Below are 19,848 nucleotides of genomic sequence, written 5' to 3'. Positions count from 1 at the left end.
AGGTATGGAGAGGAGAAAGTGAGTCTTCTTATGGAGAATTTTCACGAGTTGGAAGAGTTTTCCCGCAGAGGACTTGTGGGAAAATGGGTCTCCACCCATTTTCAGGAGACCCAGAGCAGAGAAGGCCAGGTGTTTCCTGCACTGGAGTTAAGTCTCATGTGAGGGCAATGGGGAGCCTCCCAAGAGTGCATTTCTGTGTCCCCATTGCTGTTACCAAGCCATTGCCCTCCACTCTTAGGTAAAGCCCTGCTGCTTGAAGACTTCTTCCAACTCCCATTTCCTTGACTCTGCTGACATCCTGCTCATTTGCCCTTTATGGAAGGCTTGAGCCACCTGGCCACAACTTTCCTCCCCTCAATGCTGCCATCATCCCGGATGACATCAGCCTCACCATTCCCGATCCAGCGACTTTCACCTCTGCCATGCCTCTGCCATCTACTCCCATGGCCATACCTTGGACTCAGCCATCTCTCAGAATTCTCTACATAGAAAATCTCCATCTCCAGTATCTCCCTCCTACTCATAACCTCCTGGTCTTCCAGCTTGCCTTTGCTTTTGTGTCCTCGGCACCTGATTTTGACCCCATCAAGATCTCTGGTTTCTCTCAATTTGTCCCCATCTTTTCCCTCCAACCTTCACACATTGTCCAGTCCAGCCAAGAACCTATGGCTCTCTCTCAAAACCTTGCACCCTCCATGCCCTTACTCACTGTACAACCCAGCATAGGGCTAGTCCAGCAGCCTCCCCTCACAGTTCCACCCCAGGCTTGTGGCACAGCCATCAGACCCCCTCTCCGGTGACCATCACAACAGGAGCAAGCTTTCCAACCTCAGCTGAGCCTCGGTTGCTGCTTGACAGCTCCTTTTTCTCTCCCAGTACGCGTTACAGCAATTCCAAACCTTGAGCATGGCAATGTCCTCTCCACTCTCCACAGAGAAACCTACCTGCTTCTGAGGAGAGACCTCCAGAGAGAAGCATCAACTTCCCCAGCCCCACACCTACAAGCGTGCTTGCACCTAGCCCATCTTTGTTCTCCTCACTCCAGGTAGAAGGGGTGGTTGTTCCTCCTTTTGTCTAAAGCTACTTCCATTGGAGCCCAGGACCCTCATCATGCTGCCCCAGTAAAGACCTTGTCCATTCCTCATCCCTTCTCTCCTGTATCTTCAACCTCTTCATCCCTGCTAGCTCCTTCCTGTCAGCATTTAAATATGCTAGAGTTCCTTTCATCTGAAGAACAAACAGGAAAACACTCTAACTTCCTCAAAGAACCATGTTTCCCTTCCCTTCATGGCCAAGCTCTTTAAGAGTCCTCTGCAATGACTGCCTCTAATTTCTCAACTTCCCAGTTTCCATCCACCCCGCAACCCACAGCAGTCCACTTCCACTCCTGCTAGAGTCTCTACCTACTTCCTTGCTGCTAATTTCAAGGGAATTAAGTTAAATTCCCTGTCTGTCCTCATCTGGCTTGATCTCTCTACATCACTTAATGCTGTCAACCTGTTCTTCCTGAAATTCTCTTCCCTCTTGAATCTGTAATCACTGGACTTCTCTCCTCATTTCTTTACTATCTCTCTGTCCAGTCCTGTTTGGTCCCTTGCATGTAAGTGGGGAGAAAACAGAAGCCTATTAATAGAGAAGGGCCAGTGGGAACAGGAGAGAGGAGGTCTTGTTGAAGGAGGATAAAGACAGCACAGGTGGAGGCAGTGGCTTCAAAAAGCAAAACACCATGCTAACCTCCCTGCGAGACTGAAGCAAGAAGATAAGAAAGGCAGAATGTGACAAAGACCATGCCTAGAGGCCTCAATTCTCTCTATAATCTAGGAGGAAAAGGCGTCTGCTGCTTGGGTTGGCAGGAGCTGAGGCTTGCAGAGAGGTGAAGATAAGGCAGAATCCTGGCTGGAAGCGGGCAGGTGTGGTGAGCGAGGGCAAGTGAAGGGCCTGCTGAGGCCAAGTGCAGGTAGGATGCGTGCCGAGGATGGGCCCGGCCAGCAGAGTCATTCGCTGTTTCCCATCAGCACTGACTGCCCTGGGGTGGAACAGTAAAGAGCAGCCCAGGAGGATTCAGCCAGGTTTTGGTTCTTCTGGACCAGTGGAGCAGAAGGCTAGCAAGGCCAGGGATTCAGGGATGCTGGTAAAGGGAGCACCCCGCTGAGCCACCGGTGGACCTGGCAGCGGGGAAGCAGTAGCCAGCAGCAAGCTATTCTAGGTCAGAAGTACTAGCCTCTAACTGCCTGGGAGGAAAGGAGAAATCCAGAGACTGGCTGTCTCTGGGAGATGGAGGAGCAGATGCAGTGACAGAGAGTAGAGCTAGACAGAAAAGGGGAGGGAGGAGTTGAAGTGGGGCGATGGCAGGTGACCGCCAAAATCCAGGTGTGTGCTCATGCTGTGTTCTTGTTTTAAATCATATTATGGAAGTTTCAAATCTACACACATAGAGAATGGTCTAATGATTCCCTCAGTACCCATTCCCTGGCTTCAACATTTTGTCCATCTTACTTCATCTAATCATCCCCAACTCACACTTTTGAGGAAGGGGTTGTGGGAGGCTGCAGTATATTCACACAAATCCAAGATTTCATGTTATTTCACCTATAAATATTTAAATAGATAAAATTCAGGTTTTTAACCTGAGAGTGGCTCACTGAAATAACAGTTTTAGGTAAAAGAGGAGGATAATAATAACCATTGAGTGTTTAGTATATGCCAGATATTTTACACATCTTATTTAACTCTTCCAAACCCTCTAAGGTCTGTATTATTGTCATTTCCATTTTACAGATGAGGAATCTGAAGTTTTGTGAAACTGCAAGATTTGCCTAAAAGCACTCACTAATAAATGGAGGTTTTGGGGATTAAACTGCAGTCTGTCAGACTGCAACATCTTTTCTCTCCAGCTCAGCACTCTGCTGAATGTTGGCTGGAGGTGGTGGGTTAAGGAGACAGAAGTTACAAAGTTAGGATATTGGCCACCTTCAGTACCTCTCCTAGGATCATAATTCCAAGCAAGGTAAAAAAATAAAGGCTGTAATTTATGTGCCAAAGTATTTTATGAATATTAGGGGAGAGAAGTCCTGACAGGAAGGTCAATGCCTGAAATAGAAAAGAGAACAAGATAAGTGCATGGTCTGTGCCTCAAAGAACCAGGAGCTTTTGCATGTAGGTGAAGGGGGATGGTCTCCTAAGGGAGGCAGATGAAAGGCCCACACCCCACCTGACCTCACAGAGGGTAAAGGGATGAGCAACTCCAGTGGAAAGGAGGAGTGACCTACAAGGGAGAGCCTGGGTATGGTAAAAGGGGAGGGGGCGAGGTCATGCAAGGGTCAATTTGCAATGGAACATAGGGTCCAGTGGGCAGAGTGGGTGGGGAGAGAAGTGGTAGAGGATCCATGAGCCAAGAACAGAAAGTGGGAGAAAGAGGGACAGGAGGGAGTCTTTTCAAAGTTTAATGGAAATTAAAGCAACTGCCTAGCTTCATGCTACTCAAAGTGTGGACCATGGGCCAGTGCCAGTCTGCAAACTCTTTGCTACAGTCCACGTTGAGCCAGGTATAGAAATTAAGAGGAAGACATGTAGATATTTTCCACAGGCCATGGTTTTTTCATATAGTTTCGATCCATGACATATTAAAAATTTCTTAAAAATGACCCTTCACCACAGATGGCTTCAAATATACTGGTGTATATTGCCTTATGTGTTATGATGTATTCGCTCTAATTTTTCCATCTTTTTTGATCGAGGCCACTGAACACTTTATTGCAATAGGCAGCTTTCTAATTTTCCCTTTGATTTTTTTTTCTTTTTCCATCAATTTTGATGAATACTGACTTCCCTATAGTCTTAAAAGAAATAGCAGCTAAAATTAATTGGGAAGAGTTAACATTCACCACTTTTTCTACAAGATTTCTTTGAAATGGAAATGAAGTTTTGTGCTTTATCATATTTAATAGTTACTGAATCCAGTTTTCCAAACTCTTAGTAAAAGCTTTCTCAGAATTCCAAGATTGGGGATGATTATTATAGCCTTTCCAGTAAAAGATTTTATTTTCAGATATTATTCCTTATGTTAAGAATATCACAAGTTTTTAAAAGTGACTGAACTTGGTCTAGACAGCAGATTTCAATAGTTGCTAAGAAACTAGATTAGTGCTAATCTAAGGAATATATTATTCATTTTTACTTCCATTTGTTACTATAGCACTTTAATTGCCGATAAATGTCTTTTATGGCTCTCCAAGGTGTAAAACATCTCTCCCTTAGCTAGTCACAGGAGACAGTGTTTATGTGCACCCTCCAAGCAGGCAGTATTCAGGCACGAAGTGGCTCAAAAGAAGGAAAAGGCTTCTTGCGGCACAAACAATAGCTGGGTTTGTAAGCACAGGCCATAGCTGAGCGCTGAAGGACAGACCGGCCACACCCACCCATGCATGAGACCTGGCCGGGCTGCCTCTGCTGATGCTGCGCACTGCGCTGATTGCCTCTTCATGTAGTAGATGATGTCATTCTGCAACCTGCTGCCACAGTCATCAGACAATCAATTCCTCAGATAAAAGATTGGTTGTCAAACCCAAGAAACTCATTTTCCACACGGCAGCCAAAATGAGCTTTTTGAAAAGCTAATCTGATAGCATCACCCCAACCTTACCCAACCTCTCCCAACCCCACTCCGCTTAAAACACTTCAGTGCTTCCCAGGGCCTTTAAGATAAGGATAAAGCCCTTATAGAGCATGGAAGGCCCTCCCTGGGCTGCCCCTCCCAAGCACACTGCACTTCGTGTTCAGTCTTCCCTTTCCTTTTTAAAGGAAGCCTTGCCCTGGCTCTTCCACTGCCCAAAAGCTCTTCCGTCCTCTGAGGCAACACCCATACTCACTTCCAGTCTCACCCCTGTTCTTCCGTTAGCTAGAAGTGCCTAGGTTGGTCCTCATCAAATCAATAGTACTCTTCCTGGCATTTATCACATTTGTAAGTTTATGTTTATTTGTATGTGTGTTTGATTAAGGTCTAGTTCTCCAATAGACCACAGCTGAAGAGGGTAGAGACTGTTCATTTTTACAAAGACTGTTAATTCTCCTGTCTAGCACAGCCCTAGTGCTCCAAGAGTGAGTATTGAAAGCATAAACTCTTAAACGTAGAATCCAAACAAGCACTCTAGGCTTTTCTATTTGTGGACAGTCTGGCCAAGACTCATCATGTAATGAGCAGTATCTTTGCCAAAGCACCGACTGGAAACTCTAGTGAGGGACCAGCAGCTGCTTCTCCATGAGCCAGTTGCCAGCTCTTACAGAGTTATAGCAGTCTTTTCATTATCAAAAATAATATACCTGCCTTACAAAAAGAAAATCCACAACTGCTAGTGCTGGTGCTGAACAAGAAAAGCAAGTGAAGTCATCTAATGCTCTCCTCCCTCACGGGGGACACACACTATGGGTGTAGTCAGGAATTGGAAGGTTAGTAATAGCCGAGATAACATGAACTCTTACTGTGGCTGAGGCTCATGCTGGTGCTCATGTACTTTTCTCATTTAACCCTCTCAACAAGTCTATGTTTATCCTTCTTTTACAGATAAGGAAACAGTTTAAGTAATTTGCCCAAGGTCACACAGGTAGTAATGCAGAGAGTGGATCTGAAGCCACATTATCTAACTCATTCTGGAACCTACACTCTTAATCATTACTGTTGCTGCCTCTCCTGGAGAGGTCCAGAACACAGCCTCAGCAGAAATCCAGGAAGGTCCGTACTCATAGACTGAATAGTATCTCTGCATGGAGGGGCAGTGTCCCTCTTAATCTAATACTTTGAGGTTGAAATGAGACTTTACTAAAAACAGCTGAACAGCCTGCCTCCCATTTCCTCCCTTTCCTTACATTTTCCATTTTCACTCATTTCCTAAATACAGATTGATCACCTCACTCCTGGGTTCATGAATGTTCCATGGATTCGCTTTGCTTATAGGAATACAACAAACCGCTTATCCTGGCACACACACCCCCATGGTCTGGCTCAGGCTCTGCCCCGCTTTCCACCACATCCCTCACATAGGACCCTTGAGCAGTCTCCCAGCAAGCCCAGGGCTCACCAGCTTCCCTTCCTTGATGTGTTTCTCCCATCTTGAAATCCTGTTCATCCACAGAAGCCAGGTCAGCTTCAGGAACAAATCATGTATAGAGTGACAATGAATACTTCTATTATGGGTTGAGCATCTCTCATTCCAAAATCTGAAATCTGAAGCACTTCAAAGCCCAAAACTTTTTGAGCACCAACATGACACCACAAATGGAAAAGTCCACACCTGACCTCATGCAGCAAGTCACAGTCACACAACACACAGTTTGTTCAGCATCCCCTAGGATAAAATAAACTTACCTCGGGCTATGTGGGTAAGGTGTATATGAAACATAAATCAATTTTGTGTTTAGAGTTGTGTCCCATCCCCAATATCTTACATTATATATATGCAAATATTTCAAAATCAAATCTGGCCGGGCGCGTTGGCTCAAGCCTGTAATCCCAGCACTTTGGGAGACTAAGGCAGGTGGATCACCTGAGGTCAGGAATTTGAGACCAGCATGGTCAACATGGTGAAACCCCGTCTCTACTGAAGGTGCATGAGGCAAATAAACCACTGCACTCACCTGGTGACAGATAAAGGTCACTCAAAAAAAAAAAAAAAAAAATGAAACAAAAACGATAATGAATACTCAACCTGTATTTTTTAAATAATTCCGAATTTAAGTCCCATAGTATTCAAGTATGGCTGGAGGAAAGATTAATTGAAAAGGTAAAAGCCTTTAGTAAACATGATTCTTAAGGTTTTAAATTGTAGATTGAGATTCAAATTAGGAGAGAATATTTAATATCACCTCTAGTGGTTTGTTTTTTCTCAATAACTCTAAATCTACAAGGAGGGCTTTGCAGCAGTTTTCTCAAAGTGTAACTAATTCTACTTTGTATATCATCTCTTCATGTTTAATTATAAGGATTTGAATTTACAGCACCAGTTAATCAGTAATTAGATAGTAGTGTACCAAAAGAAATTAAACAAAGATAAAAACAAAAACACAACTTAGCACAAGGCCGTATCATCTGGTAATGTTTCATGTAGCATGATTAAAATATTCTCTGAGAAATACAGGTTAACTGAGTCATTAGTGATGTATTCCTTTGACTTTGTTGTTGTTAGTGATTTCCAGTGCCAGCAGGAAACTTAAAGGTAATCCAAATCCAAAAACACTCTGATTATACTAATTATTCCTTTTTTCATTCTTCATTGTAAATCTCTTTATGATGCTCAATAATTATTTTGAAATATGGTAGATTTTCACAATGTAAAATAAATGTATATTTTATAATGATGCATTCTATATTGATTGTCATATTTTAAAAAACACATAAATCAGTATTTGAGTTAATTATCAATTAGACCTCTAAAGCAAAATGTTCACCTTAGGTGTGGAAAATCAAAAAAGATACAAAGCAGATTGAGAGAGGGGCGAAAAGGTCCCTGAAACCAAGATGTAGAAGAGGGAAAAAGGTTGTTTAGCAAGTCATTGTAAGAACCAGGAGAGGGGGCGAGGGGACCCTCTCCTTACCAAATCATGTCATCCCCCTGTACCAGGTGCACGGACCTCCTATCCTGGTTCTTAAATCTTTGGTTAGGGAATAAAAGTAGACTGGCCGTTGGAAAGAGAAGTCAACAGCCCTCCTAATTCAGTCTTGGAAGAGATGCAGGCAGCAGCCAGTTCAGGTGTGCCCCACTCTGGGTGATCCTGGAGCTGGGCTCTGGGAAGGGCAGACAGTTGGAGGAGCCCCAAGGTGGATTAGTGGATATGCAGCAAGCCCCAACTTATCCCTTCTGTGACCAGCGTTACATGGGGAGATTGAGCCAACAAAACACTCAGAATTACCTGAAGGTGCTTTGCATTCTTTCCCTGATGCCATTTCAAGAGGCTTTGTCTGTTTAAGAAAATGGCTTTACCTTTATTCCCAAGTACAGAAATCTTGTAAACTGTGAATACTGTAAAATCTTTAAATGGTATGCCAAATGAATGAACAGTTTTTTTCCCTCTAAGTGTATGAGGTTGTCTTGAAAACTTTGTATGGAGTGGATTTCATTGTGCACTCTTAAGCTTGCTTTACAGAAGTATTTTAATTGTCAGTCTCTGAAACAAGTAATTTGTCTTTTGATAGAACAATTTGCTAAAAAAAAGAGCATAAGGTGCTTTGAGAAGAATTATTGAAGAAAATTTCAAAGATTTCCATCTCTTGGTACCTTGGATTGAAAGAATAGGCTTTGTTTAATAATTTAGTATCATGGGTGGACATCAGAGAGCCAAACTGTAACAATTTTTGTAGCTTCATGATGAAATTAATTGAGCAGCCCCCTCATAATTGGGAACCATTTGTTTTTTTCTCCAACTTAAGAATTTCTCTTCCCACTGTTTTGTGAAGCAGTGCTGTGAAGTTTCTATCTCTAAGAGTTCATTGCTTTTACAAATTAGACAGCACACCTGTGAATGAAAGCCACATTTGTCAAAGTGACAATTCATTTGTGGATATGGCTTATTAATCCTCTGTTGGGCTTCTTCAACTGTTCTCTAATTTGAAAATGTCCATCTCTCAGGAGGTGGTACAATTTATTTGATTTCATCGTACGACACAAACTTTTGCCTCTCAATTTTGCCTCCTTTATTGAATTAAGCTTAAACAAGTTGACTCCGGTCACCATGATCATAATCTTATGAACCTTTATTCAGGGTTAACTGGCCAAAATTAATGAACCAGAGCAACCTCTTCATCTCACTGAATGATTACCAGTGGCTCTTCACTTTAACAACATGGTAACTATTCCCATGACCTACTCTTTCTATAGTAAGTAGTTTTAAAAAAATTTTTTTAAAGCTCAGGAGTTCAAACACCCTTAGTTGCATTTCTCCTCCAGCCTTTCCCATCTCAGTAAATGGCTCTAGTTAGTGCTCCAGCCAACACCTGACAGTCTTCCTCGCTCCCTTTTGCTCATCTCCCACGTCCAAGTGCATCAGCCAGTCCTGCTGGGTCTCCTACCACTGTCCCCACCCTAGTCCAAGCTCGCCTGGACTCCTAGCAGTCTCCTCCTAAGTGGCCTCCCTGCTTCTATTCTACCTTCCCTAAAATCCATTCTCCATGTAGCAGCTCAGCTAATTATATTACAAATATTTATCATATTACTTCCTAGGCCTGCTTAAAGCCTCCCAGGGACTTCCCGTTTCACTTAGAATAAAATTAAAACACCTTCCATGGCCACCGGACCCCGTCTGACCAGCCCTGCACTGCTCTCCCCTTCTCACACTCTAGGGTCAGCCTTTAAACATTCCCGCACATTCCTGCTGCCATGCCTTTCTGCAGGCTGCTGCCTCTGCTTGGGGTGCACTTCCCTGCCCCTCAGGACAGACTCTCCCCGACCTTCACAGTTCACCTCAGATGTCACCGCCTCAGAGAAACATCTGATCACCTTAGATGCAGCCCCCACAGGCAGGCACTGTCACGTTAGCCTGTTTATGCGCTTCATAGCCCTTGTCACTATCAGAAATGATACTGTTCCTTCTAGCTTGTTTGTTTACTGATAAGTGTGTTGCTTCCCACCATCCTCTAGGCTCCATGAAAGCAAGAACCTTGTCTGCTGTTCACCTCATATCACTCGTGGCTAGAACAGGGTCTAGCCCACAGCGCACTCTCAATGAACAGTTGTTAGATGAAGTATGGATGACGGAATCCTTGTCTTCCTAATAGTGTCTGACTTTGAAACACTTCACTTCATGGGCTTCAGCTTCCTCGTCTATAAAATAAAGCTAACAGAGCATCAGTTGTTCATGGGGATAAGTTAATGGAGTAAACGTGTGACAGCGTGTCGCACCTTGTGTGGCCCACAGCAGATACAGAGTGAACAGTCACCAATGTCCCTTCCTGTTTTACAGGAAATCTTCAGAGGAACTAGACATGGACAAGGTGACAGCAGCAATGGTACTAACCAGCTTGTCGACTAGCCCTTTGGTTCGAAGTCCTCCCGTGCGGCCGAATGGTAAGCCCAGGATGTGGGACATAGGGAAGGGCCCCTTGACACCAAGAGCAGGGCCTTTCTTTGAGGCGTCTCATTCCTGTCAAACGCTATGAACCACCGACCCTCACCCATTAGCAGGAAGCAAAGAAAAACATGGAAGAAATAGAGGCCCCCAGAGCTATCAGCCTCCTTTTCATTTTCCCAGGGAGCCCACTGCTTCTCGTTCACCCATCCCTCCATTCAACTCACTTTTATTGAGTTCCTTTGTTTTCTGCCTTGCCAGGACATCTTTGCAGTACTTGTGTCCCTTTTTTTCCCAGGTAAATGAAGATTGAGCTAATGAATTATTTTCCCTAGCATTATTTCTGTTTGACTGGGGAGGCAGTTGGATCAAAGAACTCTCAGATTAAATATTTTTAAAAACATTGTCTCAGACTCCTTAATCAAATAGAATTATTTAGTCCATTCATTTATTCCACACACATTTATCAGGTACCATGCTAGATGAATTGAATACCTCATTGAAAAAGTATCCACACTCCCAGGTAGTATACTATCTTTTGGGGGAAGAAAGACCATCAATCATAGCCATATTAATGGCTAGCATTTATTGAGCATTACTATGTGTCAGTAAACAAGTACTATGCTTGCCTTATTTCCTGTAATTCCCACAACAATTCTATGAGATATTATTATCACTATTTTACAGATGAGTAAACTAAGCCTCACAGAGATTAACTGGCAGAACTGAAATTCTCCATATCATTTTGATTCCAGATTTATTCTCTTAATCATGATATGATTTTGTCTCATATAATCCAATACAATAAATAAGGAGGTCAGGCAGTAGGAGGTGAAGTTGGAGAGACTGGCAGACCTATCAGGAGGGATCATTTATGCCTGGCTAGGAGTTTGGACTTTATGCTGAGGCTATGGGAGCACTATTAAAGTGATTCTAGCACTGCAAAGTTATGATTAGGTTTATCAGCCAAAGGAAAAAAAAAAAGATCTTGGTGGTCACAGTGGAGGTGAATAGGACATAATCAAGAAATGTGAAGAATGCAGAATCAAGAGTATTTGGTGAGAATACAGAGAGAATGAGCAGGAGGGTGTGTCAAGGATGACTTCCAGGCAGTTGGTGTGCTTCAGCAAGGGGAGGACATTCACTGGGGCAGGTGACAAATGCACAGGAAGAGATGTATTGGCAAATGTTTGGTTCAAGAGCTGAGGTTGCTGAAGAAGACAATAGGAAACATGTTTAATAGGCAGTGCCTGACGATCATTCAAGGAGCAACATCTGGTAGAGATTTGGGCACATCTTGGGAGAGAGAGCTGGGCTGAAGGTACAGAATTAGAAGGCAACATTTTGAAGCCATGAGAGTAGATGAGATCATCATGAGAGAGTTATGTAAAAACAGAGTGAGAAGAGAAGATGGCCAAGGAAGGAAGCAGTGAAGCTCACCATCATGCAAGGGATTGGCAGTGGGAAAAGAGCCCAGGAAGACCCTGACGGGTGACCAGAGAGGTAGAGGAAGGCCAGGAGAGTGTGGTTTCATGGAAACCAAGGGAAAAGCATGTTTTAAGGAGAAGTGTCTGATGCTTCAGAAGGTCATGCATTAAAAAGACTGAATTTTCCATCAAGAAGGTGGTCACTGGTGGCTTTGTCAAGAGCACTCCCCAAGGGAGAAAGCCAGATTGCAGATTGAAGTTCACTGAAATGTAATGCACCGAGACCACTGAATGAGACTTAGGATCAGTGAAAACCTTCTCTCAAAAACCAGCGTGGTCAATTATGAGATTAAGATATGGTTCACACACAATTTGGTTTTAAGCGTGAGGTGTTAAAATAAATTTGTTGAACATACATTGAGGCCTCACCAAAACTTACTCCAACCCCATTATAAGAGGGAAAGAATGATCAAGATGCTAGGAATTCAAATTCATGTCATGAATCAGTATTGCCCAGCAACATCATCATTCACCAAGCTGGGATAACACTTCCTTTTTTTTTTTTGAGATGGAGTCTTGCTCTGTCACCCAGGCTGGAGTGCAGTGGCACTATCTTGGCTCACTGCAACCACCGCCTCCTGGGTTCAAGCGATTCTCATGCCTCAGTCTCCCAAGTAGCTGAGATTACTGGCATGTGCCACCACACCCAGGTAATTTTTGTAATTTTAGTAGAGACAGGTTTTCACCATGTTGGCCAGGCTGGTCCCGAACTCCTGACATCAGGTGATCTGCCTGCCTCGGCCTCCCAAAGTGCTGGGATTACAGGCGGAAGCCACCATACCCAGCCAACACCTCCTCTTTACATAGCACTAGATGAGTTGCTCTTGAAATGGGCCTGACTACTCCCATTCAGTGACCTGACTGCTCTTCTGGGGTTCTCTGGCAAATGGGTATTCTGATTTACCTTTCTCACTTTGGCAGTGCTAAAGAAGGATTATAGTAAAGGCAAAACTATAGCCAGGTGTGGTAACACGCCTGTAGTCCTGGCCCAGGACTTTGGGGTTGCATTGAGCTTATGGTGCCACTGCACTTCAGCCTGGGTGACAGAGCAAGACTCCAACTCTAAAAAATAAAAAAAAAACCCTGGAAAACCCCCAAAACATATTCTAGGGAAAAGGAATTGCGGAATTTCATGGAATCCTTAGAGGAAAAAAAAAGTGTGTTTTAAAGTAATCATTATTTTTACCATTGGCTTCATTTTTTAATTGAGAACATTTTTAGTGTTCCTTTGTACTTAAAGGTCAGAATTAAAATAAACCTTTTGGCTCTCCAGTGCAAACTTTTGTCAGCACAGTAATAAAGTAATTCAGTGCTCATTTATGGTTTAAAAAATAACTACTCAACTAATAACCCCAAATTGTCTGCTGTCTCTCATTTAGTCTGTAAGAAAAAGCAAATTCTTAAATAGGGAAAGCAATTTATGATAATGAAGCCTTTTTTTTTAGGAAAAAAAAGATTTTCTCTAGAATTATTGCACATCAGTGAGTTTTTGGAAACTGTTGTGATCATTTTCTGTGCCTAAAAAGGATCATTCTGTCAGGAAGTGGGTCTGCAAAGAGGGTGAGAGTCCAGCAGTGCCTGTCTCCATTCTTGACAAACAGAGGTTTAATATAAGGAGGCTCTGTCCCCTAAGAATATTATAAATCAGACCTGACTTTTTTCTGAGAAAAATCATTTCTATATCACTTATAGTCCTTCTGACTAAATAGTCTTTCTAAAAGAAATGTCATTCACAAATCAGTAAGCAAATCCACTTTCGGCATTGACATGAAGCCATGTAACCACACTGTAATAATAGTTGGTTTTCAAAATAAATTCAGTGCCTCATACTTAACATGATTATACATCTAGCACCATTACTTTATTTTATTTTACAAATGCATACTACAGTATATTTATAAGCCACCCAGGCCTGCCAAGGGAGTTTTTCACACCAAGTAAAATCATCAAGCCTTATATTATGCTCTTCTTGAACTCCTGTTATACTAAATAGAGCTTTCTTATTTACAATAGGCAAATCCAGTCTGGTGAGTGTATCAGTCTCTGTGTAGACTGCAGGGAGTGAGATGCTAGTTTGGTTTTGTTGATGCTGGCAAAGCATGAGACTGCATAAATGACCATTTCATTCTAAAAGAACCTAGCTGTAATGAGATGGGTAGCTTCTCCTATTTCAACTTAAAGCTTCACTCCTCTAACTTAACTTTTTGCTTGACATAGTTGAGGAATATGCTAGAAATCTATAATTAGGTAAAGGCAGTTATGAAATCTCCCCATGAATGATAATCTACCATTTGTCTTCACTTCATTACTAATCACACAGACGTTAACAGTATTTTTTTAATGAGGCATTTGGGGATTTTTTTCCTCGCAGTTAGAACATACTTTTAATATATTCAAAATGCACATAAATATGGAGGAGAAATTATCCAAAAAAAGTAGAATTTGTATAAATGCTAATTAAGGTTGTGCATCTTGAAAGGTAAAGCAACTCTTCAGTGATTAAAAGAGCACCCAGAAGACATTTTTTTTTTTTTTTGAGACAGAGTCTCACTCTGTTGCCCAGGCTGGAGTGCAGTGGCACCATCTCGGCTCACTGCAACCTCTGCCTCCCAAGTTCAAGTGATCCTCCTGCCTCAGCACCCCAGAAGCTGGGATTACAGGCATGCACCACCATGTCCAGCTAATTTTTGTATTTTTAGTAGAGACGGTGTTTCGCCATATTGGCCAGGCTGGCAGAAGACATTCTAACCGGGCAGAAATCTCTCCACATTAGCAAACATTTCATAATGCTTTCCACCACAAATGGAAAAGTAAGAGCCAATAGCAATCTTAGAGTAATTATTGCCAATAAATTTTTATCCTATCCCAGCTTTGCCAGAGAGAATGGAGATTGTTTACAGCCCAGGGACTGCATGCACTGAGAAAATAGGTCCAACCTCTTCCTGGTGGCCTGGGCCCACCAGGGATACTTACCAGTCATGTAGCAAGTCACTTTGCTTCCTGCTGCCTCAGGGTCCTCATCTATAAAACTGGGATAATAATCCTTATTCTGAAGGACAGATGTTTTGAGAATGCTTGAGACTGTGCGAATAAGCTTTGTAAAATGTAAAACACTCACAAAATGTAAGGCATTACTATTTGTTGTAATAAGCAGAATGGAAAGGGGCTTTAGATAACTATCCAGAAATTATTTCTCTTAGATTCTTAAGTGTTAGACTAACTTTCTATAAATATATTCTAAGAATAACAGTCCTATAAGAACCCCCCACCCCCCCAACTTTTTTTTGAAACAGAATCTCGCTCTTTCACCCAGGCTAGAGTGCAGTGACCCAGTCATAGCTCACTGCAGCCTCAAACACCTGGGCTCAGGTAACCCTCCCTCCTCAGCCTCCAGAGTAGCTGGGACTACAGGTGCATGCCACCACACTGGGCTAATCCTTTCATTTCTTCTGTACAGACAGGGTCTCACTATGTAACCTAGGCGGGTCTCGCTATGTAACCTAGGCTGGCCTCGAATTCCTGGCCTCAAGCGATCCTCCTACCTCAGTCTCTCAAAATGCTAGAATAAGAGAAGTGAGCCACTGCCCTCAGCTAAGAAATCCCTTTTTTAAAAAATATTGAAATTGGAGGGGTTGGGGTGAGAGGGAACTCTGTGACTAAACCATTCAGGAGAATACTGCAAATGATATTCATTTCTTAGAAATACTGCAGTCGATAAACCCAGAGCTCCCCAAACTTAGTGAACAAGAAAATCTTTTTTTTCCATATAATCCCCACTATGATCCCAAGAAATTTGTGTTGCACAATACAAAAACGCATCAGAAAACTCTTAGAAAAACCTATTATCATGAGGTTAAAATAATTAAATGTTTATAAACTACAATGTGGCTTTTGGGAGGGGCTGTATAAATAGAACAAAAACTTACATACCCAGCTGTTGCAGATGATTGAGAGGGCTGGGGTGGTTTCACTGGTGTAGAACCAAGGCTCCCACTTCACCACTGAACCATGCCCGGGCACGCAGGGGTCCTGGCACTGACTGTGTTTGTGTGCACACAGAGAGCCTCAGCGGATCCTGGAAGGAGGGCGGCTGCGTGCCTTCCAGCACCAGCAGCAGCGGCTACTGGAGCTGGAGCGCCCCCAGCGACCAGTCCAACCCGTCCACGCCGTCGCCGCCGCTCTCGGCTGACAGCTTCAAGCCCTTCCGCAGCCCTGCACAGCCAGACGACGGCATCGACGAGGCGGAGGCCAGCAACCTGCTCTTCGACGAGCCCATTCCCAGGAAAAGAAAGGTTGGTGGTCAGCCACGCGGTCTTCTGCATTCAGTTACCTGAAGGTGTTTTGCGTACTCTCTGAAGGGCTGGTGTGAGCTTAACCTTGGACCTACACCCCCTTTCTGTGGAAAGAAGTAGCTTACGTTCCTCTTTAATGTTCTTGAAGTTTGAATAGAAATTGTTATGGTGACAATTTAAAAATGACAAATACTGGTAAGTTTCCTGAAGGTATATACACACGTGTCCCATCCTCTGGTTATAAATTGCTGACCTGGGACTTACCAGTATTTGTAAGTTGGAAAATTGGACCTCAGGCTTGCTTCGGTATGAACTCACTCTCTTCATGGGACTTATTTTTTTCATATGTAAAATATAATTAATATATTTTTCTCTTTTCTCAGTCAGCCCTGAAGGGTTATTGGGAAGAATATTTTGTATCTCATTTTTAGCAGTCATCTGTGAAATATACATAAAAGCTGAGCTATAAACAAACTTCCATTCTTACATCCTAGAAATTACATATTAACTAAATAAAAAGTGAAAAAGGGCCAGGCACAGTGGCTCACACCTGTAGTCCCACTGCTTTGGGAGACAGAGGCAGGAAGATTGCTTGAGACCAGGAGTTGGAGACCAGCCTGTGCAACATAGCAAGACCCTGTCTCTACAAAAAAAATTTAAATAAAAAAAAAATTAGTTCAGTGTAGTGGCATGCACGTGTAGTCTCATCTACTCAGGAGGCTGAGGTAGGAGGATCGCTTTAGTCCAAGAGTTCAAGACTGCAGTGAGCTATGATCTGGCCACTGCACTCCAGTCTGGGCAACAGAGTGAGACTCTGTTGCTTTAAACAAAACAAAAAGGAGTAGAAGAAAAAAAAGACATCTAATTAATTGATTTAGCAAATTAACTGATTACAGATTTGTTTAATCCTCCCAGCAGTCCTATATGGTAAGTTTTGCATTTCCATCTTGATATGAGGAAACTGAGGATCAGAGAGATTTGATTGTACATTTAACTGGCCGCTGTCAGGCAGGTTAGAAAGGGACAGAGCCACCATTCAAACCCAGATCTGCCTGAGCCTCAAGTTCATATTCTTTTCATTCTCTTCAGGTACATTTAAGTTATGTTCACTCATAATTTTTCAAAAACATTTCCATTTCACAGAATAAAGCAAAACTATCACTATACTACCACTAAATCTAGAAGACATTTGGCATTATTTTTAAAATCACCACATAAATGTAAAACTGTTGTTATATGTATTGGTCTTTAAATTTTGTATTGGTAGCTTCATTATTAATGGCTGTTCACAAACAAAAATCCAATACAAAGCCCTGAGGACTGCAGTGCAAACTTTTTTCTTCCCCCAATTCATTTCAAAGAAGAAAACAAAGAGATGGCATTGATCCAACAATGCCTTCCCTCCCTGCATCTCTCAGCATCATTCTACATGTGTAACAGTGGAGGTGATGTGGGCACTCTCTCTGGGTATGTACATGTGAAAAAGGCTGACATTTTTGTCCAGAAAAGAGGATATTAATGTAGTCCCCAACCTTCCCAGAGGCAGTGGCCTGAAGAGTTGCTGTTTCACACCAGTCTGTCATGCAAAGGGGCTGGAGTTGTTCTGGCACCCTGTGGGTCCCCAGGGACACTGGGTCTTCACTTGACCAGTAGGGGAGAGAGGCTGGCACTTGTATCAGTGGGTACCTGCAGGCAGGACAGTGGTAGGGACCTGAAGTCTTTTCCTGTTACTTTGAGCTTCACAGACTGTCTCCCTGGGGTTTTCTGAGTGTGTAGTTTGAACACTCAATAGGCATGGCCCAGGGTTGTGACAAGGACTCACAGCACAGGGAACCCCAATGTTATTTAAGGCACATTAATGAAAGCCTGTCATACCCTTCCATTTCTAATGTAGCCACTGAGCCAAAATTCACACTCTTGCATCCCAATTAGACTGCACTTGTTAGCCTCATATGGAAGGTCTATAGGCTTTAACTAAATTAAGGTAAAGTCACCAAAGGAAAAGGAAAAAAGCTTCCTTTTTTATATTTTTTATTTTTTAATTTTTTTATTATATATATTTATTTTTATTGGATGAGCACAGGCTCACTCCAGAAGAAGCTGGATACTGGGAAGGAATGAACAAATAAGAATAGTGTTTATCCTTCTTTCTTTATGACTTCTCCCTCTATTCAGACTTTAGATGTCCCCAGGGTGAGACCAATAGGATACTGATTGTAGTCACTAATATTTAATGCATGGATTTTACACAGACCAAGTTGTTCCCTTGGCCTTTTGAACTTAAAGTTACTTTGAACAGTGAAATAACAAGAAGGTGAGGCTGATGCTATTCTTTTTTAAATTTATTAGGTGAACCAATATTTACTGAGCACATGTCAGGCAAAATGCTTATTGCCCTGAGAATAAGGCATAGTTTTTTCCTTCAAGGTGTCAAAAGTTGGGTGGTTGATAATTGATGTGTAAAAAGGCAATAATTACAAGTGATAAATGCTGTGTTCGTGATGTGACAGAACACAGTACTTGTAATAGTTATTTTAGAGATTTTAAAAATCATATTTCAAAAGATTTCTCAGAGTTAAGTTTATTTGCTTAAACCAGACATATGTTCTGTCTAGTTGGTAGAACTTTCTGTGTTCATCTTATTTTCCTCTTCTTTCCCTCAGTTTCATAATACCCATTTAAAACCCATTGTGATAGTCACTTGTTCTGTGGGTATTGTTTGAGAACCTTCTAGATCAGTTTTTTCCACACTGCACATCTCAATCCACTAGAGGGTTGTGAATCAATTTAATGACTCACTCTTTAATCAATAAAACAGAATAAAGTACACTGTACATAATAAGGATAAGTATTGTTTCTTGATAATTTTGTTTCAATGTATACATATGTGTATGTGCTGTGCAAAATGTATTTCTTATTGTGGCTCATCATCAAAAAAGTTTGGAAGCTTCTGTTCTTTGTTATAAAGAGATAATATGATTTGTGGTAAATTAAGATGTCCTGATTGGAAATCAAAAGATTCACATTCTTAACTTTGCTACCCTGAGAACCTAAGAATATCATTTCACCTCTCTGATCATCAACTTCTTCATCTGTAAAACAGGCAAACAAGTATTAACATGCCCCTCTCAGGATAGTCATGAAGATTAAATGTTGTCATAAGTGCTGGAATGTGGCAACATTTTAATAGACATTTGAGGACTCTAAACAAAAGGGGAGGGAGCATTGCCTATATCTGACTATGAAGCAATGATCCTGACTTCTGTCATTATTATGGAAGCTTCCTTATCTCTTCTCCCACCTCCCCCCAGCACAGAGACGGCTCACTCCCACCTCTTGTGGAGATCCATGTTCCACTTATGTAAAGAAGATGACAGTGTGTGATACACTGCATAGACAAGGCATTCTCTCTTAACTATCAGTACTGAGGAGGAAATATTTGCTGATAATCACTATATTTGCATATTTAGTTACAGTTTACCAAATGCTTTTAAATGTAGCATTTCATTTCATCATCCTCCAAATCTTTGGTGTATTCTTATCCCCATTGTGCCAAGAGGCTCATTGAGGTTATGTTAACTGTCCAAGGTTGTGTAGCTTATAATGTGGCAGAGATCAGTTTAAATAGCAGAGGAAATGTTTGAGGCAAGTTAATTCAACGAATCCATATTTCCTTCAGCCCACAGAGGAGAAAAACATGGAGAGAAAATAATCAGACATAGCTACAGCTATGTGGCAGGGTGGGAGCAAGGGTGCAGAAAGTTCAGAAGGAAATGGAGAGCAGAGATAGGAACTCCAGGCTGTCTGCCGGAGAGCTTACTCCCCACGTGAAGTATCCGTCACCCTTAAGGAACCTGCAGCCAAGGTAGGTGAGAGTGCGAGAAGGGAAATGAAAGGCTTCTCTATCCTAGCTCTGGAGGTCAGCCAGCCAACTTTGTCAAGCCCAGGTCTAGCAGAATTTTTCCTCTGGGATTTCAAGACAGACTGACAGAACTTCCAGACTCAGAGAAAAACCT

At 42.3% G+C, this 19,848-nt stretch overlaps 1 protein-coding gene across 2 annotated transcripts in view; it reads left to right on the top strand.

Annotated features, from left to right (window-relative positions):
- The window catches only part of ZNF704 (zinc finger protein 704), a 236,700-nt gene that overhangs the window by 172,981 nt on the left and 43,871 nt on the right, over positions 1 to 19,848 (top strand). For both annotated transcript variants that reach the window (XM_032759913.2, XM_058443764.1), the window contains exons 3-4: positions 9,949 to 10,052; positions 15,600 to 15,832. In XM_032759913.2, coding sequence (XP_032615804.1) covers positions 9,949 to 10,052; positions 15,600 to 15,832 — 337 coding nt within the window. The remainder of the gene's footprint in view (positions 1 to 9,948; positions 10,053 to 15,599; positions 15,833 to 19,848) is intronic.

The sequence above is a fragment of the Hylobates moloch genome, unplaced genomic scaffold (genome assembly GCF_009828535.3).
Source record: "Hylobates moloch isolate HMO894 unplaced genomic scaffold, HMol_V3 SCAFFOLD_9, whole genome shotgun sequence".
Classification (NCBI taxonomy): domain Eukaryota; kingdom Metazoa; phylum Chordata; class Mammalia; order Primates; family Hylobatidae; genus Hylobates; species Hylobates moloch.
Note: the sequence above shows the minus strand (reverse complement) of the source record. Positions and strands in the feature narration are given on the sequence as shown.